The 25060-nt window shown below is 40.3% G+C and overlaps 2 protein-coding genes across 15 annotated transcripts in view; both read left to right on the top strand.

Moving 5' to 3' along the window:
- The first annotated feature begins 9939 nt into the window (after positions 1–9939).
- On the top strand, positions 9940–14494 carry PRXL2C (peroxiredoxin like 2C). The gene is made up of 6 exons (XM_063179859.1): positions 9940–10195; positions 10653–10721; positions 12240–12293; positions 12732–12837; positions 13080–13211; positions 13822–14494. Exons 1-6 carry the CDS (start codon positions 10013–10015, stop codon positions 13947–13949), a joined length of 672 nt encoding a protein of 223 aa, XP_063035929.1. The 5' UTR covers positions 9940–10012; the 3' UTR covers positions 13950–14494.
- Positions 14495–17291: 2797 nt separating this feature from the next.
- The window catches only part of CDC14B (cell division cycle 14B), a 69988-nt gene continuing 62219 nt past the window's right edge, over positions 17292–25060 (top strand). For 11 of the 14 annotated variants that reach the window (XR_010031345.1, XR_010031347.1, XR_010031344.1 and 8 more), the window contains exon 1: positions 17367–17451. Coding sequence is in view for 2 of the 14 variants with exons in the window: in XM_063181267.1 (XP_063037337.1) it covers positions 17292–17451 (160 nt within the window). In the remaining 12 variants the exon portion in view is untranslated. Of the gene's footprint in view, positions 17452–25060 lie in introns of all 14 variants that reach the window. The other 3 variants (XR_010031350.1, XM_063181267.1, XM_063181266.1) reach the window with 1 other exon arrangement.

Raw genomic sequence — 25060 nt, 5'->3', positions numbered from 1 at the left:
TAAAGTCTCTTGAATGGATACTAGAAGTGAAATAAGAGACTATGCAGAATCATGGAAAACATAGCAACTTCTGGTACTGTATTTTTTTTTTAAATGGGAATTAACTGCAGCATTTACACCAGATAAAGATGGCATCTATCACCAGTTTCAGATATAAATCATTACAGCAGCTTTACTCCAGTGATGATCAGCACTTCCTATTAATATTAACCCACTGCTTTGCAAGACTCATCTTTGGTAATTGAAGGCACTTTCTTTCTTCAAAGAAAGTCAGTGTTGTGAACATATCATTATCATATATAATTTCTGAATAGACTCACTTCCAATTCCATTTATTTTAATTTTTGTCCTCTGTTTTCAATTGTTATGTCCAGTGGACACTCTTAATATCCTCAAGGGGGAGCCATTTTCTCAATGAGACATTTCTACAAACAAACAAGAAATTAAACTGATTTCTATTACAGTATTAGGGATTTCATTGATATCAAGTTGCAAGATGCAACCACAGAATAAATAAAACAAAATAAAATTTACTGTTTAGATAGAACCTGAACCACCATGGCATGTCTTTAGAATCCCCTCAGTAAAAGTTTGTCTTGCAGGGGCACAGCATGCTAAGATGAGAGAGTGTACCCAGCAGATTTTGGGCTTAAATGTGGGGATTTCTGTACCCAGGGGCTGCAAGGGTGCCCTGCAGGGAGGAATTCAACATCTGTGCTGTGTAGTTACAGCTGTTTCCGACTGGCTCTGCAACCACTGTGCACCCCATGTCCCACACCAAAATTTCAAACAACCACCCGGCGCTTCTGTTCAGACATGTTTATAAAATGTGACAGCTGCCAGTAAAGCATTAACAGAGAAGACATGATGGGGATGTTGTTGATGGCACGGATGGAGATGTGCTCTTCAGAGGTTCTCCATATGCAGAGGAGCTGTACTGAAGGGACTGCAGCCCACAGTACGGATGCCCTGAAGGGACTCTGGTCCACTAGTGACACACACCAGAGCAGGGACAGTCCACTAGTGACACACACCAGAGCAGGGACAGTCCACTAGTGACACACACCAGAGTAGGGACAGTCCACTAGTGACACACACCAGAGCAGGGACACTCCTGAAGAGCTACAGGCCATAGATGGTCACTACCAGTAGTGAGACATTTCCAAAGGGATTATGACTTGCAGAGAACATATGCCAGGGCAGAAACTTCCCAAAGAGGTGGCTACCCATGCATAAACCACATTGGGGCAGAGGAAAACAAGAAGAAAATATTGGCAGAAATAAAACACTAGGTATAAAGCCCCAACTCCAGCTCCCCAGATTGTGACTGTTTTGCTTATGAATGGCCCCTGAATGGAATTCCACCAGCTCAAGATAATCTTAGATCATGTGAGAGGTACATGAAAGGTGGATCCCCCACTGGCTCTTTCTGCACACTCAGAGATAATGGGTTTGTTCCAGGCCTAGAATTAAGAGTTTCACAAATACTTGTTTCCTCCAAGTGCTACTAGATACCCCAATCTTCTGAAAGACTATTAAATATGAAAAATTATTATGTGTAAATCACACAAAATATATGTTGCATGATTTCCTCTTTTTAAGGTAACAAGTAACTGCCAAATATTACCTGTTACTAAGTCAGATAACAGGCATTAACACTAATGACTTCATAGGTGGTATCCTTACCTCTATGATGTAGTATTAAATAATATGCCAGCATGGTGTCAAGCTGAATTATTGGCTTCACTGTCTTTTAGAAGCAGTATTAAACCTATATCTGAAGTATTTATGGTCCTCAGAGAACTCCTCTGCACCGTGAACAAGGTTTTCCCTGGAGTTCTGACTAAATCACATTTTTGCAATTGCATTCTGTCAAACTAAATTTTCCACTGCATTTTTGTTTAAATACTCTACACTCCTTTGGCTCTTGTCTTCAACTGCTGTGATGTAGTTGTGCAGTTTTAGAACCCCACACGTCAAGAAGTGCTCGACAAGGTCATGCCATGGTTTCAATGAGAAAAGAGCTTTTATTTCACTCAGAATTGAGAAGAGTGGTACAACTACATTTCCCCCTAGAAGTATAAGTCATGCACTGTTAATTTGAAGTTGGACAGGCTAGACATTGAAGCATTTACAGAAAGCATTAAGAAACTGTAGCCAGTGGTAACTTCAGTATTGCCAGTTTTAAGTAAAGGCTGCTTTTGATGCAGAATTTTTTCAAAGGTGATTCTGCAAAGGTCACACTGGTGATTCTTTCCAAGTAGAATGTGGAATTTTACACTCATGGTCATTATTTTCAAGATTCTGTTTGTTATAGAAGCAGAACCAGCAACTTTCTAGGGAGAGCTTGTGATTCCAGGTTGACATGTTGCTAAAGTAGTCAAGAGAACTAACCAGTAACAGAGATTTCTGTGCACTCATGACACACTATTTTCCCACCCCCTCCATCTTCTACAAGCTTTCCAGTAAAAGTACTGTGGCATGCTGTGCTTAAAAGCAAACCAGTGTTCTGACCCTACAAGTGTCTCAAAAATGTGCAGAAGCAGATAGTGCATCCAGGAAAATGGAATTTCCATACCCACAGCAGATAGCTCTTCCACTTTATGTGTGACACCTCTTTCTAAGAACTTGAGGAAGGCGTAAAATCTTTCGTGGATTACATAAATAATTTAAATTTGTGTGGAAAACTGTAGACATAGCGTATCATCTTCTTTGTGTAAAGACTGGTCTATCCACCATTCAGCAAGCCAGCTGTTGACTCCCTGCTCTTAATGCTCTTTTTCACTGGAACTGGAATCTAGTAAATCATTTGCTCTAGAAGATTGTCATGAGTTTCCTTCAAAGAAAGCAGAATTCTTAGGTAAATTTCAAAGTAGATAAAAATTCTTTTATCTAAGTGACATCAGAGATAACAACAAAGATATTTCAAGACATTTTAACACCTGAATTTCCCAAACAAAGCTACAAGCATGTCCCACTGAAGACTTCTCAAAGCCTGTCCACAATATGAGCTACAGGTATTCTGAACACCCTCATGTTTTTACATATCTTTTCCTAGAGAATCATTCCTTGTTCTGATTTAGTCTCATTATTTGAAAGTTATTTCAGATAAACACAGTTCAAATAAGCACAACCACAAGTGGACTTACTCAGCAATAGCTACAGAAATTAAATTTACATCTACTTTAGTCAGAATTAACTTTCAAGTGTGAATAATTTCCTTATTACATTTTCCGAAGCAGAGGCTGAATTACAATGACCTGTTACACAGATATACAAGGAAAAATAACTAAAAAGTATGATTTTCAAGAGCATTTTATCAATGCTTTTATGCAAAAGTCACTGCCACAAGACACAGGCAGAGAACAGGCCACAGAAGCAGCATTCCAAAGCAGATAGACACACACATAAAAAATGTATAATGGCAAAAAATACTTATATGTGTATTTCCAAGTGGACCGTACCTCCTGAAGTCATTTTTAGAGTAAGTTAAATATTTCCATAGACTAAGACAATCAAAATTTATTTTAAAAATTTGTTTAAACAAATAAATACATACAAACAATCCCTGACTTGCCTGCTTTAGCAATTAGCAGTCCACTAAGCAGTAGAAAGGAATAAGAATTCTTCAATTCTGATTCATTCTTTTCTGTCATACGGGCTTTTCATTTAAGAAAAGCAACACAGCAATTACTACTCAGAAAGGGTCACACAAATTACATTAGCAAGAAGAGATTCCTGCTGGTACAGTAATTCCAGACGCAGCTGTGTTGATCCCATTTGGACTGTAAGCCAGATATTTTCTCTCTTCTGATATTTTCAAACAACAACTAGTACTTCTTTAAAGGATTTCCCTTTGTAGAATTAATGATAGCAGCACCACAGAAATACATACATTTTGCAGATTGGTTGTTATGACATCTAACTAATATATTTGTATGATCAAACTGATACTGAAATCACTAGGGTTCTATTTCAAGACATTGGAAACCACGGCAGGGGCACAGCTTGAATGCTACAGTGCCTAATGAGAATTTTTAAACAGGGGCTGTTGATCATTCTCTGGAGAAAACACAAGTCAATTCAGTTTGAAAAAAAACGTGACTCATGTACTATGCAGAAATGGCAGTAGCTACATTTAACAAATGATTGATGCATAAACATTAGCATCAAGAAAACAAAGTTAAAATTGTTGCAAACATTTTATTGAGGAACAATGAGGAAAATAAAAAAAAAGAAAAATAGAGCTTAGAGGGAATTTTCATTCCTTTGCCATTATTTTCTTCTTCTTTTTTAACAGATTTTGGTTTTGTACACTGTATTCTTTAGCTTTTACATGTGAAATCTTAGGTTGCAGACAGAAGGACATTGCACATTCTAACTTATAACATGAAAGATGATGATGTAATGAAACAACAGTACATAAATTTGAATTCATTTGAATGGCCTTTCACCAATATGCAAAGAAGGATAACACTTATTTTACATTTACAGACATTTTAGTTAAAGAATTTGTGGTTTAGCTGATATGTTAATATATGTTAATTTATGGTTGTCTCCAACTAAAGTATTCCATGTATCTATATTTGCCTTTTTTTTCTGATCTTCACTTTAACTGCTAGTTTTGTACATAAACAAATGACTGCATTCTAAATATATTAAAAAGATAATTGAAAATAGGAATTGAAAATAGGTAAAGAATAAATAGCTTCATTAAGAAAGAAAAATCTGGAGCAGATTGACATCTTTGTTGAAGTAAGTAACAAAATTACTGGGCAAACAACATAAGGAAAACCAGCTTTCTTGCTTAAACGTTGAAGGCACAGAAGGGGCCATATTTTTGAGCCGTAAGCCAATGATTATCTCTCAAAGCACCAAGCGCAGGATCCATGCCAGCATCTACATGAACCCCAGCCTGAAAAGGCTTTCAGGGCTAGGCCCTCCACCTCAGCTCCAGCATGAATTTTACCAGCTGCAGTAGACGCTTTCATTGTTAACAAACCAAACACATTATTTCCACTGGAGAGGATTTTAAAGGCCCTCCTAGGAGAGCCAGCTGGAAAGCTGTAATGTCTAAAGCTTCTGATTAAGGGTTCACATGGGCATTAGACACTTTATCTTTGGACTCCTTTTCTTATTTAAATAATTTCTTAAGAAAGTACCCACTAAATGAAAACTGTGGCTTACTCCAGCAGAGTTTGGCACATGTATCATCTCAGCCAGTCAATATTAAGAGAGGCAACACATTTTAGCCAAATTTGAAAGGCAGAAGAGTGGACATGGGTCATGCATTTGTAGTCCTTAGGATACAGTCAGGCAAGCTTATGAAAAAATCAAATCCACCTCTTTATGAGAACTGGCCTGGGTTTCTAATTGATTCCTCTAGCAAAGAGGCTCAAGAGATATGTCTGATGCTAAAGTGATGCTACTCTTAATTATATACCAAGAAATAAATGAGATCTGTTTCAAGTGTGTGCTATAATCAGCAAAAGCTATTAGCCTCCAGCAAAAATATTATACCATCCACTGGCCCCAAGAAGGAAATTCCTAACTGTAGCTAAATATCAATGTTGCCATAAACAAAAGAGCCATTTGAACTGAATCTACTGCTAAGTATACTTCCAACTCTCTAAGAACATAGGAAATATAGAAAATAGTAGCTGGGAACTACAGCCTTCTCACAACACACTTTTCCATATAAGCAAAAAATGAAGGGGGGGTGGGTAGAAGTTAAAAAAGGAAGAGTATCTAAAGTTTTCAATAAGTTTTTGTTTACTTTGCAAGACACCAGTCTTAAGTGAGGCTTAATTTTCCCTGGACACTCCATGAAATCACATCTGCTTTTTTTCACATTCTTTATTTCTTAATCCTCGCATCTGGTTTACACTAAAGATAATTAGCTTACTTTCTAAGAGCCTTATTGCTAACAAGATACAAGACAATTCTGTTTGGCCTGTCTGGATTGTAGCATATCTGTTATTTGTTTTTAGACCATGTCTCATCTATTTCAGTAGTATTTTGCTACCTCTTAGTTATTTTAAAAATATTCAAAGCAGTGGCACTTAGAGTAAATAAACAGCATCTTCACACATAATTTACTGTGCTTGACACATAGATGGTCATCTCTGTTTCTCATTTGCAGCACAGAGTAGATAGCTGCAAAGCAGAATAGATCCAATTCAGAGAGTTTTAAAAGTTCTCTTTGTTCCTGGAGGCTATATTAAATAAAATGTGCAAGTTTCAATTAATACTGTTATTTTGCTGTGTAGTAAAGTTTGTACTTCTGCTCTCTCTGTAGGGTTTGCTTTACTAAACTAAATATATCAGATTTAACAGGAAAAATATTTTCTCTCCATACGTCATTATAATCCCTGAACTATTTGAGTAGATTTTAAATTACATTTCTATTATCTGTGTTCTGAAACAACAGTTAGTCAGTATGAAATACACACTGATTCTCTGACACTGCAGCCAGACTTACAAAGCCCTTTAGTCTGGCAAATAATCTTGAACTTTTAAATGGAGCCAAAAAGCAAAACTTAGGCAAGCTTTGAAATGGTAATAACTCCCCCTTCGGGGAAAAAAAACAAACAGCCAATCTTCCCTCAATAAACAAAAATAGAGAAGCACAAACCAAACCAAACAAAAAACCATACACACAAAACCAACAAACAATAAAAAAACAACCACAGGACACAAAACAGGAAGCAAAACCAATGAGAAATAACATCAGGATGAGTACACACAGCAGGTAGTGAAAGTAGAGATTAACTCACCTCTTGCAAAATTACTTCAAAGTCCAAACTGCTGTCCTTGCTGGACAATAAACGGAATACAAGTTTTTAAAATGCCTCTCAGTTGCCGCATCTCTGGGTCAGGAAAAGGGTATTGTCCTTGCTGGTTGGAAGAATCACTCCATGATGCTATTCAATCATACCTCCAGGATATTGAGAGACTAAAGGAACAATGAAAGGCAGACATAAAGGAAAAAGCCTCTTATCATAGAATCATAAAATTCTATGGTAGTTTGAGTTGGAAGGGACTTAAAAAGATTGTCCAGTTCTGCCCCCTGCCATGGGTAGGGAACCTTCCTCTGCACAAGGCTGCTCCAAGCTCCATTCAGCCTGGCTTTGAACACTATCTGGGACAGGGAGTCCACAACTTCTCTGGGGTACTTCTCCCACCATCCTTATAGAGAAGAATCTCTCTTATTTACAGGACAGTACACACTTTTACTCCTTTGTTATTACAACAACAGTTTAAAAACAACTCATTCTTAGCTAGTGTTTAGCATGATGTTTTTCCCTGGAATTGTAAACACTAATTTATTTCTGCTGATAAGTAATAACCTTGTTATCTCTAGCTAAACAATATTAGATTAGCAACAACAAATATCCTCGTGTTAAATAAACAGTACATTGTGCAGTAAATTGATAATAACATGTTGCTTTACAAATAAACACCAAATACTTAAGGTAGTGCATTTATGGCGTTGATACAGGCCACACCTCTCTTGTCAAATATTTTGTGTAGCTGCAGTATACAAAAGAATTAATGTTGCATAATTACAGCTGGTATTTTGTTTCACTAGTCAATACAGAACAAATAAATTAACCACTATATTTGTGTAATTACTATCTTCCCTCTTGAAATGGTAGGAATTTGAATTTCTTATCCACAGTACAAAGTAACCTAACACTTGATTAATTAAATATTAGCTACGTTTCTCTCTACTGTAAATTGCACTTCAATGAAAAGAGTGACTTGCATCCTGAATCAAAATTAATAATGTAAATGCACTGATTGATTCTCCTTAGGACAATGAAAAATACATCACCCTGACAAATGTGTTTTCTTAAGTTATCCACATTTCTACATTTGTGAGCTATAAAGAAAAGAGGGAAGGGAAAGAAAAGGAAATTTCCCTATTCACAGCACACATAGAAGAATTATATAGTTTTAGTAGACTGCACACTTAGGTAGTTAGTACTGTTCAGCAGATATGGATTGTTTCTTCCCATCTAAGAAAAACTTACATCTGCATTTCTGTTAAGCATATATTAATGAACAGCTTTAAGCTTCAGCTTTCAAAACATGACCACTAATTTTGAGTGTTTCTTCTTTCAGAGAACATGTTAGAGTACAACTGCCTTCCCTTCTGCCCTTTCTCTACAAAAGTGGGAGTGACAGCAATTTGTATTTGTATTCTCACAACACTTAAGATTCTCTACCAAAAGCTAGAAACATGGTGCTTGAGGGGTTTTAGAGAATGCTTTGACAAATACCCTCAGAAGAAAGTTGCTGTTCCTCACTTGTATACTACTGAAACTAGTTGTTAAGGATGTGCTTCTTCAGCTAGTTTAAGGAGGCCAAATTACATAAAGCAAAGTCTGCAGGCAGTCTTCATTGGCCTAGTAGGAATGATTACCACCTCTCCCAGACAGGCAGAGTGTCTCTCTTGGGCTCCTCAGGAGATTTCATTTCAAATCAAGAAAGAACAAGCTCTCTGGATGCACAAGGTCAGCTATGTGCAGACTGACCCGGGGCAGTGTCTTCTGAGCTTGTGACACCACAAGGCACAATTCTTTTCATCAGCAGATCCCCTACAGTGATACGACTGCTTCTTCTGATTTCCAGCTGCAGTGGCAAGGGCCCTGGTTTAAGCTCTCCTGATGAGCGAGTCCTGAGCTGCGCCCCTGAGTCCTGCCCAGTGGTTACCGCAGGCATAACACAACAAGATTACCCATCACTTCAGTTTCAAGATGAAGACCAAAGCTTGCCAAAAGCTGTCAGTTGTCTGCCTTGCTATGTCCTGCAGTAGTCAAGGGTAGGCAGCACACTCCCATCAGTACTGCTGAGGGAGCTACAGCGCTGCTGCACAGAGCACACGGCACACGGTTTGGTTTATGAACTGCCAGGGGAATAAGTGTGCTGCATACTTCTAACATACTAATAACTGAACAAGGAAGCCTGATGAAAACAACTGACCATATTCTACCAGAATCATAGAATTACTTATGTTGGAAAAATCTTTAAAATCATTGGGTCCAACTGCATTGGAGAATTGTAAGTTTCACAATTTTCTGAAGTTCTTTACTAATCTTTACTAATTTGAATTCATCACCTTTCAAATCAAAGTCCTTGTGAGGACATATTGAAATGTAAGACTTAACCTGTTCTATGTGCTCAGTCCTGGTAATATAAAAGCAGCGGCTTAACCCAAAGCACAGGAGATGTAAGTTTGGACCACACTAACATACAGACCCCACGACAGTCTGCCAAAAGAAACTTTGGAATTAATAAAATCAGACAGTTTCACAAAGCAGAAAAAATTCTCGGGATTCCCCCCAGTCCTATTCTCTCTGATATTTCTTTTTCCTCTGCCCAGTAAGAAAAGTACCCTCATTCTCATAAGCTTTCAGCTGACACAACAATCTAAAATACTACAATACTCTTCAACGACATAGTGTTTTTATTTTTGTAAGAACTGTTCACTCATTTCTGCGTGCACTCGAACATCTGCTATTCAGCTGTCAAGATACTGTGAAGCTCTGCTTTTGCATGAACAGGGACTCCGGGTCTGACGCGGTTTTTGTCTGACACAAAAACCGAGCAGCTCGACAACTCCTCCACAAGTTTTCCATCTCGCTTACGGCCCTCTGCAGGGCTGCGGCCTCCCGCAGAAAGAACGCCGACCTCGAGGGCCGTGCGGCCATATCACTGCTCCTGCTTGCACACCATTCCTGGGAAGCTCCGGGTGACTCTCCTGTGTTTCTCGGGCACAAACTGCACCCCTCACTGGCTGACGGACGCGCAGCGGGTTGGGCCGCAGGCTGCTCGCTCTCTCCATCCGAATCCCCCGCCTCCTCCTGGGCCTCGGCGCGGCTGCCCGAGGTCGCTCCCCCGGCCGGGAGCGAACGGCTCCGCTCCGTCCTGGGCCCGTCGCTTCCTCGCCGTCGCACAACGCCCGGCGCCTTTCCGCTCCAGCTCCGCCTTTCCCTTCCGCGCTCCCATGGCCGGGCCGCCGGCGCCCCCGGTCACGCAGCAGGTCGGGCGGGAGCGGGGCTGCGGGCGGCGGCCGGAGCAGGAGCAGCTGCGGGAGGCCGCCCCCTGCCCGGTGCTGGACGCGGACGGCAGGAGCGTCCCCTTCCAGGCCCTGTACGCGGAGCAGAAAGCGATCGTGCTGTTCGTGCGGGTGAGGAGGGGCCGTCGCGGGGCCCAGCCCGGCTCCCGGCGGGGCTGTGGGAGGACGGGGGTGCGGGGGCTTAGCAGGCTGGGCAGGTACACAAAGGAGAGCCGTGCTGCTCCTGAGACCCCTGTTCTTTGGTAAAGTGAAACACTATTTACCAGAAAGGAAATACTTCTTCAGCCGGGTGTTTAGGGAAACAAGTATCGTGTTCCTTGATTTCCCGGCTGTCGAGCCAGCTATCACATTACTAAAATATCTAGAGATAAAAATATTTGCAAGGCCGCAGGCCCAGTGTCCTTGTTCAGGCTTGGGTTAAACCAGTATCCGAATCCAAATTTTGTGGTTGGAATCTTTCCCATTCCTTGTTCCTGATCACCTCCAAAGTGGTGTGTGTCCAAAGTCTGCTGCTTCCTGTCTATGCAGTTGTATCTGTTTCTGACACATTCAATTGGGTACGTTGCAGAACTTTTTGTGTTACACCTGCAAGGAGTACGTAGAAGATCTGGCAAAAGTCCCCAAGGCATTTTTACAAGTAAGTACTCTGCTCTTAATGTGTTTGTGGCCGCAATCAAGCAGATCTGTTATGTCCAGCTACGCACTTACATAAAGCTTCGAGGAATAAAAAAAAAAAAGGCTCAGAAGAAGCACTTTCATTGTTTGCTACAATAGCGGTAATGAATCTGCCTAGGAGACACAGGAAAGGATTTATGGCACTGCACACTCTGTTGGAACAGCATTATTTCTCCCTGCCCTATTAGCTTGGTGCTCCTTTTACTGTTGTGCTCAGAACAGTTAAACAACATTTGACAGGCCTTTCTTTCAGTATTAGTAGTGCCCTGGACAGCTGTCTTCTGACTGCTAACTACCGCCCTTCCCATTATGCTAGTAGGGCCAGCTGATGTGCACAGAACAAGATCAGAAAATTTATCTGGATTAAAAATAGGATCTTTTTCTATGGTGTTATGTAAAGTACATTAGGAGTGTGTCCTGCTCTCCAGGGCAGCTGCATAAACAGGAATGACAGTGACAGAAAACAGAAGTAGAGGGGGCAGGGGTTGCCATCGATATGAGTTTTTTAGGTGGTAGGAGATGCCAGAGAAGACAATGATCTCCTGCTAAATGTGGAAGTTCAATCTGTCTCTTCTAGACTGCTGATTGAAAATCTGCCGTACTTTATTCCCAACAGCAGCGTGGCCAATGACAGAGACTCAGGTCATTGCTGATGGCAACTCCATCTAAGTCCATCTGAGATGGATTAGGAATTATGAGGACAAAAAGGGGCAATTTCTTTGTCAGGTTCCCTTCTCAGGACAGACACTTCTAAACTGTTTAATCAGTGTTACTCAAAAGGACATTTTCTTAATTTGGCTCCTCAAATAAATGTATCTAGAGAGTCTGAAATGTCAGTTAAGAATGGGCATTTCTTAATGCAAGGATTCTGATTTTAGGAGGGCTTCTTTTCACAACTAGCAAAATTATTTTATATGGGAAAGGCAAATATGTAATAAAACAACCTTATATTTAGGACTGGTTTTAGTGATAGCTAAATGAACTTCAATTCTGGGCTCTGTTTTACAGACTCAGGCCTAAGGCTGCATCTGCAAAAAACAGCAGTGCATATAAATGCAAGTTATATCTACCAATGGGTCCATATATGTAAATCCCAAATGTTTGGGCACCATAATTTTTGTGCTTCTTCTTTGGATGTAGGTGCAATTGAGTGGAAATTTTGAGTTTCCAAAATCATATCATGGTGCAATTAATTGAAAAGACAATCCTATCAATGCTACAGGAAACTTAAAGATTACACAACTGTAATTTAAAAGTTATATTTAAAAATAATTTTTCACTTAAAAAATTAATGTTGCTGCTAATTGTGGGTGATATACAAAAGTACAGTCTCCAAACATGGAAGTTATGTTAACGTCAAATAATTTTAAGTCAGTGCACTGCGATCACTAACTTGGCATACCAGATTCTGGCAATGTTTTGAAGTCATGTAGGACACCCACTTCCTCTTTACAGCTTCAATACCCATCTTCTGTTCTAGGAATCAAATGTGAGGCTTATAGTTATTGGACAGTCATCATATCATCACATCAAGGTAAATAAAGTGGTCATTAAATACAGTGAATCCTCTATTATGTCCTCTTGGTCTGTACTGAGGGATTTGGTTTGCATGAAAAGGTAGTCTTTTGCATCAGGAAAAAAGGATAGTGTTCATGAGGCAATTCAAATAGTAATACATGACTAAAGCAAATAATTAAAACTTGCCGTTTAAAAGCCACCAGGGGTTGCTAAGGAAACATCCTTTCTTGATTTCACTGGAAGCTTTGTTTTAATAGAAGCTTTGAAGCTAAAAATTTTGTACTTTAACATAACTAACAAATACACAGCTTTCAAATAAGAGGGGGGAGCATGAAGCTGGCAGGGTGTTGGTATTTTTGCTGTTGTCAGTAAACCCTAGCTAGTTACTGCCTTAACCTTACAAATATTACTTTATTTTTCTGTGTCTATCTATGTCTATGCCTATATTTTGCAGCCTTTTTGCAGTTTAACAGGATATACACATGAAATGTATGTAGATCCACAAAGAGAAATTTATAAAATACTTGGGATGAAAAGAGGTGAAGGTAATAAAGCATCAGGTAAGAATGATTTTCTCACCTTATTTAGACTTTCACAAACAAAACAGAAATGCTCTGATAAAATTGTGTGATCACAATATAAAGAGAAAATTAGTTGCCCACCAGATTGTGCCTCGCAGGCTATATTTTGTGGAAACACTGGTACTCAGGAATCTCTAAAGTATTCATAGCAGCTGTTAATTGTTGTTGCTCTTATATACTTTCATATTTCCATATAACAAGTATTTTGTGGTTTTGTTTAGTTCGGAGCCCTCATGTGAAATCAAACACTCTTCTGGGAAGTATTAGAAGTATATGGAGAGCAATGACTGGCCCAGCTTTTGATTTTCAAGGAGACCCTGCTCAGCAGGGAGGAGCTTTGATTTTAGGCCCAGGTGAGCTGCTTTGTTTTGTGTGAAAGTCACCACTGTCTCCTTTAGCTGTTTGCTGCCATTTCGCCTTCTGTCTCTGTGGGTCCCAAGGAGACAGTCTGGCGTTGAACTGTGTGATTTCTGTCGCATGAAGAAATCTGCAGAGTGTCATTGCATAGTCCCATCTCCCACAGAGGTGGCATAAACCTGATCACAGTACCGCAGAAATTGGTTGGATCAGTGATGGAACAACTGCCTCAAAGTCTGGAGGGTTTTCTTGACATTGTGGTATTTACCTACATTCTGCATTCACATGTGATTTGAGACATTTAATGTGGTTTTATTAGAGGGGGAGAGCATGAAGGGGGAATTGCAACATGACAGTCACCACATTATTAGGAAACATCCTGCTACAGCAGATTTAAAGTAGTTAAATGTGTCAATGTTCCTTGCTTCTTTAATATAATTTAAAAAACACTTTGTCATTGCTTAAAATACAGAATACGTGCAGTCTACAGAACTAGTACACATTTGTGTGGTAACTGGTAGGTAGTCAGAATGCTGCTTCAATACACTTACATCTTTGAATAAATAAATATGTTATTCAATAATTTACATGTTATTCTCATTCCAGGCAATGAAGTTCATTTTTTGCACCTTGATAAAAACAGGTTGGATCATGTTCCCATTAATACAATCTTGCAGCTGGCAGGAGTTAAAACAGTGAATTTCTCAAACAAACCCCAGATTATTGACATATGACACTGAAGCAGTGTATACTTTTTTTGTAAATTTGTGCTCTACAAGAACAGCTCTCTGGTGAATTACAAGCATTGCTTCTGTTGCTTCTTTGTGGGACATCTGAAACCTTATGTAGAAAATCAGAGCATAGAATAAACTGCCTGACACTAGAGATGGATATAAAAGTGCTATTTCCATTGAGTACAAGATAATAAAAAACAAAACACAACTCAGACTGATTGCAAAAAATCCTGGAGCTTATTATTGGCTCATCAGACAAACTTGCCAGTGTTTTTTTAAACATCGTTGTTCAGGGTGCACTAAGGTAAGAAATCAGATTTTGCTCAGGAAGAACTTGGGATTCCTGCCTTCAGCAGATCAACACTGGCTTTCAATCCAAGACTTTTCAGCACTGTTTTAAAGCTTCCAGCACTGTATGACAATTTTGTATTGAAATACACGTTGAAAAGCCACAGTTTTGAACACCTGGACTTCATTTGCATCTGGCAGTGGCAGAAGTTATGAAACACATTTCACAAATTCAAATAAAAATTTTAAATACATCATCCTGTATTGTCTGCAGTTCTTTTGTGTGATACAAAAACATGGGTCTGTAAGAACAGAGAGGGATGGGTCTTAAATTTTTATCTGATCAGATTATTGGTTTTGGAGTAAGCCGAATTATTTGTGTTCCTATGAAGATTTGCAGCAGGATGTTCTTCCTTTGTATGTTCATATTTTCTCTCAGAGCAAGAGGTCTCAGAATAAATTGTTCTTAGTTATTTCTGTTTCAGACAACTGAAGTAAGCATAACAGCATTCTTTCTGGTTTGCAGTTCTGGCATATTTCATATTATTCATTTATCTACAGATGTTTATGTTCAACATCTATTGGTTTCATTAAAGTAGACGTGTCCTCTTTCATCTAGGATACACTTTTTAGCAATTTGAAAAAAAAAATGTCCAAGATTTATGGAGGAGCATATCCTTCTCTGCAGCCTTTGATCTTTGACCCTCACTGTAAAATGTTACCATACATACATGTCTCAACTGCAAATTTTCACCCCTTTTAAGCTTTAATGCAACTGTGAAATGGCATTTTGTGAAGATGTTTGTTCCTGCATTCATTAAGGTCACTGGCAGGCTCAGAGCAAGGTCTGGAAAGCTTTACACCATTAAGAGCATGTGAAATTAAGTGCATTGTTCCTTGATAAAAAATAAAAGGCTCGTGAAAAAAACATAACAATACTGAACAATGTAATTCTATTAAAGATACTATGTCTCAGCAACTTATTCATTACACCCTTATATTGATATTACATGTTTAGAAGAAGGAATTTATGAATGGCAAAATACAGTTGGCAGTTCCATGCTTTGACTGAACAGCACACAGCAATGGGCTAAAGGTAGTCACATGCAGACTCTGAACCCCTGTGATTTCAGGGCTGGCCAGAGGCTTCCTCAAACTCAGCATAACAGACTGGGACAGACAGCTCAGGCTCACAGGGGAGTGAAGCCTGCTTTTCATGAACCACTGTTCCTACAGTCTCAAATAAGGAGCTGCCTCCTCCCTCCAGCAGTCCCCCAGCTCAACAATATTTTTCAGCATGCCAAGAACTCTGGAATGCATCTGCCTTCTTTGCCTCATGTTACTTAAACAGCCAAAAGCAGGCTGGAAAACTGGTCATATGTTTGTAAAACAGAGACAATAAACAAATAAAAATTATTTGCAAAGACAATGAATGATAAATAGTTAGTTGATTTGTAGGGCTTCCACTCTGCTTCATTAACCTGATAATCACAGTTAATGGCACTGATTCTTGTTCCACTTGTATTTTGCAGTTGTTCTTGGTGCTTTTGATTTTAAAGGAAACATTCTAGCTGCCTTCCTGCTTCTTGTTCTTTTAGTAAAATTAAAAAAATATACAACGGTAATAGTTCTGTTGGTCCTAATAATCACATTTTTAAAAATTAACTACAGCTAAAAATTATGGATGATTAAAATATATTGTAGTTAATTAAACTGTAGTTTTACAGCTCTTTAGGTAGAAGTAATCTACCCTTATTATTTCAATATTGAAAGGAACCATATCACAACCTCTGTGTTATCCCAGCAAAATCACTTCTTCAGAAAGACTCACAAACTGCAGACGAAAAAAAGGAGAGAGGAAGAGAGAGGAGGATTCAGCAGAAGAGCTGAGGTGTCCTAATCAGGGCATTGGCCCTGCCTTTTGCATCTGGCCACAGCTTGAGACAGTTTGCTTTACCCCTGCGAGGCAATGACTCTCACATTCATAATGAATTGGAACAACGATGGCCACAGTCACCCTTGGCAGAATTTGTTTCCGAAGTGTCAGAAGAATTTTAGGTGACTGGTGTTATTTAGAAAGGATATTTTCAAAAAAGTCACGCAGTGAATAGCGGCTACTAGAATGTTTCCAGCAGGTTTTCCTCCATAAATACGCACACTCAGCAGATGGTAGAATACTCCCTCCAGGGCTTTCATCATGGCCATTAGACGGAGGTGGGAAGGGAGTGGTTCTCAGAAGCTGTTTTACCTACCGGCTTGGTTTAGTGCTACGGCCATTTAAAATAACTGCATATTGTAAAGTATCGCTGTATCTAAGAGGCAGATTCAAACACAGTTATTTAAACTTTCCGGATCAGCCCATTTAAAGTTCAGACCAGAAGACTGCATGCAACTGGACTGTTTTGAGCTGGCTTTACAAAGTACCGAGTGCTCGGGCTCCTCTCTCGCTACGCGTCAGGAGGGGCACTTGGAGGGCTGCAAGGCCGCGGGGCCGGACCGCGGCAGGAGCGGGGCAGGAGCGCGGCAGGAGCGGGGCAGGAGCGGAGCCGGAGCGCGGCAGGAGCGGAGCCGGAGCGGGGCAGGAGCGGAGCCGGAGCAGGACCGGAGCGGGGCAGAAGCGGGGCCGGAGCGCGGCAGGAGCGCGGCAGGAGCGGGGCCCCCGGGCCGGGCCGGGCCGCGCTCCCCGCCGGGGGCAGCCGGCGCCACGTCAGCAGCGCGGGCCGGCCGCGCGCCCAGACAGGCGGCGCCGCGGCAGCGGGGGCGGGGGGACGCGTGCCCCGGCCCACCTGTTACCGCGGCCGCCATGACGTCACCCCCCCCCCCCGCCGCTCCGCGCCGGTGACGCCACACCGCGCGCCCCAATCAGGGGCGGCCGTTGGGGGTGCGGCGGGCGCTCCGCCGGGCTGCGGGGCCAAGGTGCGGCGGGAGGGGGCGGTGTCCGCGGGGACGCGTCAGCCGCCGCCGCCGCCCTCGCCGCCGCGGGGTCCCTCCCCTCCCTCCGGCCGCCGGGTCCCCGCGGCATGAGGGGATCGTAGCGCCGCGGCCGCCTCCGCCATGAAGCGGAAGAGCTGGGCCGAGGCGCGGCGCCGCGCAGCCCCGCCGCCGCCCGCGCTGAAGAGGACGCGGGGCGCGGCGTCGCGGACGGCGGGGGGCGAGGCGGAGCGGCGGCGGCAGCCGCCCCCCGCCGGTCTGGAGACCTGCCTGAGGATCGCGGGTGAGGGGGGTGTGCCGGGGGCGCGGGGGGCGGGGGTGTCCCGGTGTCCCGGCGCGGTGTCCCGTCCCGCCGGCGGTGGGCAGGAAAACTTGCCGTCGGTGCGATTCCCGGCGGGAGCCCGGGGCGCTCGGCAGGCGCTGCTGTCCGGGCGGTGGGCCGGTCAGTCCCCGAGCCCGGAGCTCTGGCGTGTCACTCAGCCAAGTGTTGTTGGGAACTGCGCCGCTCGTCCAGCGGGATAACTCGTCCTGCCGTGTCCCGGTAGCCCGAGCCGTACCCAGTCCCGATTGCCTCTCGCTGGCATTTTCTGCCTGCCAGAGAGTGAACGGAAAACAACGTTAAACGCGTTTCTAGCCGTTCAACACGTTGTTGGGGTGGAAAAAAGTAGCATGTTTCTCCATGTATTGGGGGAATGTGTATATACGCACGCACGCACAAATATATCTGTATCTAATCTGTCTGTATCTATTATATATAGATACATGTATAGATAGATGCAGATATTTGTTTCTCCTGATGCCGTTATATCGGGCTTGCTGGCTAATGAGTAAAATAGTGGGCGAACGTCGCACCTCCCTTTGACATGCGAGTGCCAACAGCTTGTGCAGGCAGGATTGCTCAGTGTCCTCCCTCCTTTCGTGACTCCAGGCTCCGAGCCGCGCTTTGTGTTGGCACATGAGTCTGCCTCTTTTAAGAAGCCTGTTGGATCACAGCCAGAAAATTCTGTGTTTAGGTTTGAGCTCCCCATCTGAAAGATGGGCTTGGGTTTAGTTTGCCTAAAGGCAAAAACAACAGCAAAAATTACTTTTTAAGTCATATGTCATAATCTCAGAATTTTAGTGTATTTACAACTTCTCATAAAAAGCAAGAACTATCCCTCCCGGCACATCTTTGTGAAGAGTGTGGAAAATATCTGTGGATAGAGCAAGCAAAAATATAAAGAGCAAACATGAAGAAAAGGCACCAATGTACCTTTTATTTCTGTGGTAAAAACATGGTTCCTTATATTAACTAGTGTGTCTCCTACATAAGTGTATGTATAGAAAACCGTAAAATTTTGTTTTGAAAATTTGTCATAGCAACATAGAAAGAATGTAAACTGCCAAAGCGTACCAGATTCTTCTTTTTAAAAAGCTTTAATACTGTCAGCGAGTAAAATCCTAAATATTCCAGCCAAAAAAATCAGCATTTTAGGCCTAATCTACACTGAGAAACATAATGGTGTACTTATCTACAGAACTCTAAAGCTCCAACAACTCCATATGTGTTTTGTTTCTATTGCAGCAACTGTTCCTATAGGACATGATGATAGTATGATTTTAAGGTCAGTTGTGGAAAGCCCCCTTGTAACAGATAATGACTTTTTACTATGAAAGTGATTTTACTGCCAGTATTACCACGCAGCCCTGTCCAGCTCACATCTCCAGCAAACAGATCTCTGTAACCATTCTCATGAAGCTGTTGCTTTGACCTGGTAATGTGTGTCTGGCATCAACAAGCCCATTAAATTACTGTATTTTCTCCTTCAAGAAAGTGTTTACCTTTTTAAATTCAGCAGAGCACCTAGGCTTTGACCTGTGTTTTTTCAGTGGGATTTCACCATGTGCAGCCATACCTAGTGTAGTAAATTTGATTAAAGTGCACTTTAATTAACTTTACTTTGATTAAAGTAAATTTGATTATTATATTTAAGAATACTTCTTTTTTTTTTTGATCTTGCTGTGCACAGTGGCTGCTGTTTATTGTCCAATTTCTAGTTCTGATTCAAATTATAGTCTAATGTTTAGTTTGCTGCTATGTCATACTTGTTTATTTAAAGAGAAATCTTAAAAGAATAAACTAACAGGCTTACCTTTTTGTTCAGCTGTTTTAAAGTTCTGTCAAGGTTTGAAATGGCAGTTTTGCCTTCTCATAATGCAGTTTCGAGAAGCTAATTAATAGCTGTGTACTGGAGACAAAGCATAAGGTCTTATTCTCAAAAATGGACATACTGGTAAATATTTGAACCATTTTAAAGGCTGAGAGGTCTGTGTTAGCTTATCTGCTTAGAGAAACAGTGCCAAACTTATTAAAAACACCTCAGGCTACCCTTATTTTCATCTTTGCAAAAGACAGAAGCAGAACATAAACTGAAATTGCTATAAAGATTTATGGATCTTTTGTTGTGTGATGTTACATTCACAGACGGCAAAGTTTCAAATCCATTCTAGGTATTTTATTCCCACAATAGTTACAGTAATCATTGCACTTCTTTATTTTGTAATTAATTGTATGCATCAGCCATATGTCAGAATAACTATTAATCAGAACTGTCTAAATATTCTTGGTTACTAGTAAGACTAGTTCTGGAAAGCTGTCCTTTTAAAAAGTTGTTCATTTTAGTCTGTTAAGCTGCATGGTAAGCTTTATCATTTTCTCTTTGTCAACTAGTGCATGAGGCTTGCTGGTATGAATCCAATTTGCTGGAACTGAATGCATTTAGTCTGTTTATTAGAAGCATATTCCCATATCCTTCTGATCTCTGAGAGAAGTAATTTATATAATCTAAATAAAATTTAGCAATGCTCTGTGAGACGCTTGGAAGCTGTTCATTTCCTTTCCTCAGCTCCTTTTCTTTCTCATTGCTCTTATTTTATAAAGAGCATTTTAAAGAAGATGTGGAATTATAATGCATAAACTTCAGGCAAAAGGTGTGGGTTTCTCTCTCACCTTTTTTGTGTAGTAAATTCTAAAATTAAATAACTACAATAGCTAGATATGGAATTAAATTTTAAGTTATATAGTGTCATGGATAATTTCTTGGTGTTTGTTCTTCCTGTTGAATGTATACGCATTTTGTTTACAGAATTGAACATCTTAAAGGATGCTCTAAGCTACAGTGTACATACCTATTTTGTTTGTCTTCATTGAGAATAATTTTGCTTATATTGTCATTAGGTGTTGATAATTAAATATTCATTTTAATGTATTCATTGATATGTGGGTTGTTTTATTTGGTTTTGTATTGCAGTTTGTTATTTTTTTCAAACCATTAAGTTGTCTTTTTCCAGGAGTGCTGGTCATTATAAACTTTGTGTACCTAATAGAAAACTATTTTTCTAGAATGCTAATGACACTTCTAATAAGTATCATTAAGCTTCAAATATTTTGACTCTCAACATTTTCAATTCATTTTTATTATGCAGCTGTCTCAGTACAAAAACTGTGTTTACTCTTTTATCAATATGACCTCACTTACTTGTGAGTTTTCTCCAAAGCTAAGATTTTAAATACATGTTTAAGGCTTTTAGTGTCTAATCCAGCACTGAAACTGCCTGAACATGTGCAGTCTTGTGTGTCAGTCAAGAGCAGCAGAGTGGAAGCACTCTATGTAAGTGAAATAATAGTATCGATCAGTCATGACATGGCACTGAAAATAAGGCTTTCATAGTTTTTTGTTTAAAAAAAAGTTCCTTTATCTTTTTAGTATACTTTTATTTTCCTTTTCAGATTCCAGGCTGTTGTTCCAATTGGCAAGTCTATCACTAGCTGAATTTGAAATATCATAGTGATGATCACTTAATGAAATTTTTCAAGGATAGGAAGACTAAAAATCTTAAACAAATATGTTGAAGTTTTTTAAGTCAAACACAACAATATTGTATATACCAACTCTGAATTCAGAAATACACTCCTCTTTGGTTACATTCCTGGTGATCAAAACAGACTAACACTGGGTTTTGTTGTACTGTCAGTCACTGAGTTTCTCATCTAGGACATCTATTTTACAATAGAACTGTGGAATTTCTGTTTGCATTAAGTAATGTTTGCTGATCATATGCAAGCTAGTCCTGCCACTAATGCCTATTTAATATTTAGTTGTCGCTTAAAGTCATAGAATCACTTAGGTTGGAAGAAGCCTCTAAGATGATCAAGGCCAACTGTAATTCTTGAATTAATGAAGTTTCCTTCTTCAGAAGGCCTGTGCAGCACAACATGAGAAGCATCAGGCCTGTTGAGAGTAAAGGAAGGAGATTATTTTTTTCATCTCTAAATTCACATTAATGTGATTTTGAAGTGGTAGCTCTCAATTTTCTACACATCTATTTCCACAGAACGCTGTGGCTCTGATAAACAAGCAGAGTGCTTTTCCTTCTGTAACACTGCAATCAGCTTGGACAGTCTTTTGTGTGCTCACTTTAGTCTCTCTAGCTGAGTTACCAGCAGTAACTCAAATTAAATACCTGCAGTGACATCCATGCTTATGTATTTTAACCGTTCTGTTATATAAGGCTGATAAAATTAAGTGTATTTGAAGTATATCTAAAATGCTGCAGCCATATCTCTTAATTGCAGAGCAGATGCAGCCTGTAAGGCCGTGAGCCCTACTCTGTCGTTCTTCTGAGAGATGATTAGAAAGGTCTGCTCTAGTTTGATAGTTTTAGGATGATTTTTTATCAGAAATTTGCAGAAATTAGGAAGTGCTCAAGTGCACTATATGTAAATGAAATACTAAAGAGCTAAAATTAGCAAAGGAAGTACGAAGATAATGAGAGGGAAGCCTTGCTCCTGGCAGTCCAAACCTTTGTAAAATCCTAGTGAAATCAAATGATCAGTGCTTGAGTGTATTTTATGTATAAACTTTCAATCCTGCAATCAGATCCTTAATGAAGGAATTCTCCTTTCTCTTAATTTCTGTTAAAAAAATCACAACACGCTAATCCTTTATTAAATAGAACTTGGAATGTGTTTGGGAAAAAAAAAACAGGTAAAAACAGACGTGGTGAGTAATACAGCATTTGTCAGATGCTGGACTGGTAAATCAGTAGAAGGGTAAATACACTTACAGGAAATTTCTTCATTCCAAAATCTCCCCATAGGAAACATGTTAAAAAGATGGAGCCTGCTGTTTACATAATAGGGCTTAATTGTTAGCAGTGCATAGGAGTGGACAGCTTGTTAGGATATTGGCATTTGACTCACACTGCTCTTATTGTGAGGTACTTCTGTAAACTCATTAAACTCAAGTTTCTTTCAGGTGTTTTAAGAATAGCAACAATGAGCACAGTTCAGAGATACCAGAGCAGAACCATTGCCAATAGCAGTTCTGAAGGCCACATACACACTGCTTGCTCAAGATAGGAATTCTTATTTTTGCTGGACATTTTTGCAAGCTGCAGAAGCATTTCAGTAACAGTATGAGCACTGAGGATGCACGTGATTCTTTTATTCCAAATCTGGGTTTGGAGCAAAATGCTAAATTATTTTAGGTCTTTGACCTGTGCAAACTATATATATTTTCATTTTTGTCCTTCTTTTGTATTTGAAGATTTTGGATTGCTCTTTGCAAAGTACTTCTATATTTTCAAAAGTGATGTAAAGTTTCTTTGAAGAAGCTGAAGTGCAAAAAGGTAAAAAGGTGGTGTTTGAGTACTACTGCCATTCTTCCCAGACTTTGATGTGGTTATTGTTTGTGTACAATGAAGAGGGAGAGCTCAGTCTAGTCAATAATTAGACTGGCACTTAAGGACAGATGCCATGGAGGGAAAAATTTTGGCTGCATATTCCTGCTCTTAACCCCCAGCAGGCTGGTTCAGTGAACTAACTCAGTGGATTTTTCCTTCTAAGGAACCTGGTGGCAGCTAGCTATTAAATCAGTTTAGAAGTGGTGTGAAATTATAGCTTGGGGCTGCAGTGACATGTGTTTAATCTAGCAACGCCAGTTTAAATACAATCCCTAGATATCACATCCTCTCAGTTCTCCTTTCTGCTTCCTCCTTTGCCCTTCGTTCTCCTGCATACATTAGCTGTCATTCTCAGAGCAGAGGGAAGGAAGTCAGCAAAGCAGCTTTTTACCTTGTTTTCCACTTTTCTTTTTCTTCTTTTTTCTTGCCTTCTTTTTCCTTTTTTTTTTTTCTTTTTTCTCCCCTTCTTTTTTTTTTTTTTTTTTTTTTTTTTTTCTTTTTCCTTTTTTTCCCTTGTTATTTTTTTTTTCTTTTTTTTTTTTTTTTTTTTTTTTTTTTTAGTATTGCCCAGGGCAGGGATACCTGTTACAGTTTCTAATTCATTCAAATCCACCTTGACAGAGCTCAATGATTAACACCGTGATGGGGAGCTACCCTACCCGCAAAAGTCCACCCCAGGACTGCCTCTCTATGAAGCAGTTTTTGTCATAGCATATTTTGCACTCAGCTGAAGTATCAGTGCACTTGCTTCTCCACACATAATGCACTTTGTGGGCAGTTTAGTCACTTCTTAAAAATGCACACATTTATCCTTTGTCTTGCTTTTAGGGAATTATTTGGTAAGTGCTTGGAAGTACAGAGTAGCACATTTAGTACTTGAAGTTGCTCTGCTACTGAATGGGTCTATTAGAAATTAATTAAGCAAGTTGGATGCCTTGCTTCTGCTAGAAAGTAAGGAGGTTGGTGCCTGAGTTGCTTAGGAGGTACTATACATCCCAATGTTGCTCCTGATCTGTACATGTTTAAGCCAAACCACTCACATTGGGCTGCTGTTCTGCTGAAAAAAGCATTAAGAAATTGTACTCTTTTTGGTGGACTTTTCTACCCGAGCCCTTGAGATCCTAGTGTATGTAGGTGAGCACTGAGCATGTGACTGTTGAAATATAGATATGGTAACTCCTTTCAGGGTGTACCTGGATAGGTATTTTCAAGATACAGGTGGTGATTTCTAAGTGGTGGTCATGGATGATGCTTTTTTGAAGCTTGAAGTGATTTTTTTTCCCCCCTCTGCTGTATAAAAACTGACATACAGATTTTCCTCACCACAGATCATGTTTTGGAATAATACACGTGATCTGTTTTGATACTTACATAATATCTGTTCTAGGAACTTAATTTGAAAAAAAAAAAGCTTTCCTTTTAGGTCTGAATTTTAATTCAAATACTTTATGATGATATTTTCTCAGCAGGAGGAAGACAAGTATTGCAGTGGTGCTGCAAGCCTCAATTTTTATTGACCAATTACCCCAAGCACAGCAATTTATAGCAGGAGCACAGTCAGTGTTTAAAGTTCACTGGGACTTCAGCTTCCCCGGCCATAAAAGTAATTTATATCTATGTGAATACCACTGGTATTTTTTTCCCCTCAGTTTAACAAAGGAAGCCACGGCAAGTACAAGATGTCTCCTGCCTGCAGACACACAGGCTTTGAAGGGGCAGCTGGGATGGGGATGAGAATTCAGTTGGAGATGTCCAGGTGGGGCTTGGCTGGTGCTCCCTTGGGCAGCATGTTGGATACCTCCCGAGTCTGTTGCCTGCAGGCTTTAATTTGTATGGCACTACTGTCAAAATCATGGCTTTACAGAAAGGAGTGCCTGTGTTTGGTGTGAGTGTGCTTCACCATTTAGTTTAATGTAGGGAATCAGAGGTGCAGAGGGATTTGTGCTTTAGTCTGAGGGATGGTGTGTGTGCATTGGTATTTGGAGTGGAACCAAACCTGATAAAGGAGGTGTCTGCTGTGTGTGTGGGTGCAAGTCAGGCTCCTGCTATTTTGCAAAATCATCAAACAAGGAACACTTTGGGAAAGAACACTAAAGAGCTGTGGATTATGGGAATGCTGCTGAGCAAAAAGCCTCAATCTTTGTGTGCCTTGTTTGTTTAACACTGGA

Source organism: Melospiza melodia, chromosome Z (assembly GCF_035770615.1).
Source record: "Melospiza melodia melodia isolate bMelMel2 chromosome Z, bMelMel2.pri, whole genome shotgun sequence".
In the NCBI taxonomy this organism is placed as follows: Eukaryota; Metazoa; Chordata; class Aves; order Passeriformes; family Passerellidae; genus Melospiza; species Melospiza melodia.
This window is presented reverse-complemented; position numbering and strand designations above follow the sequence as displayed.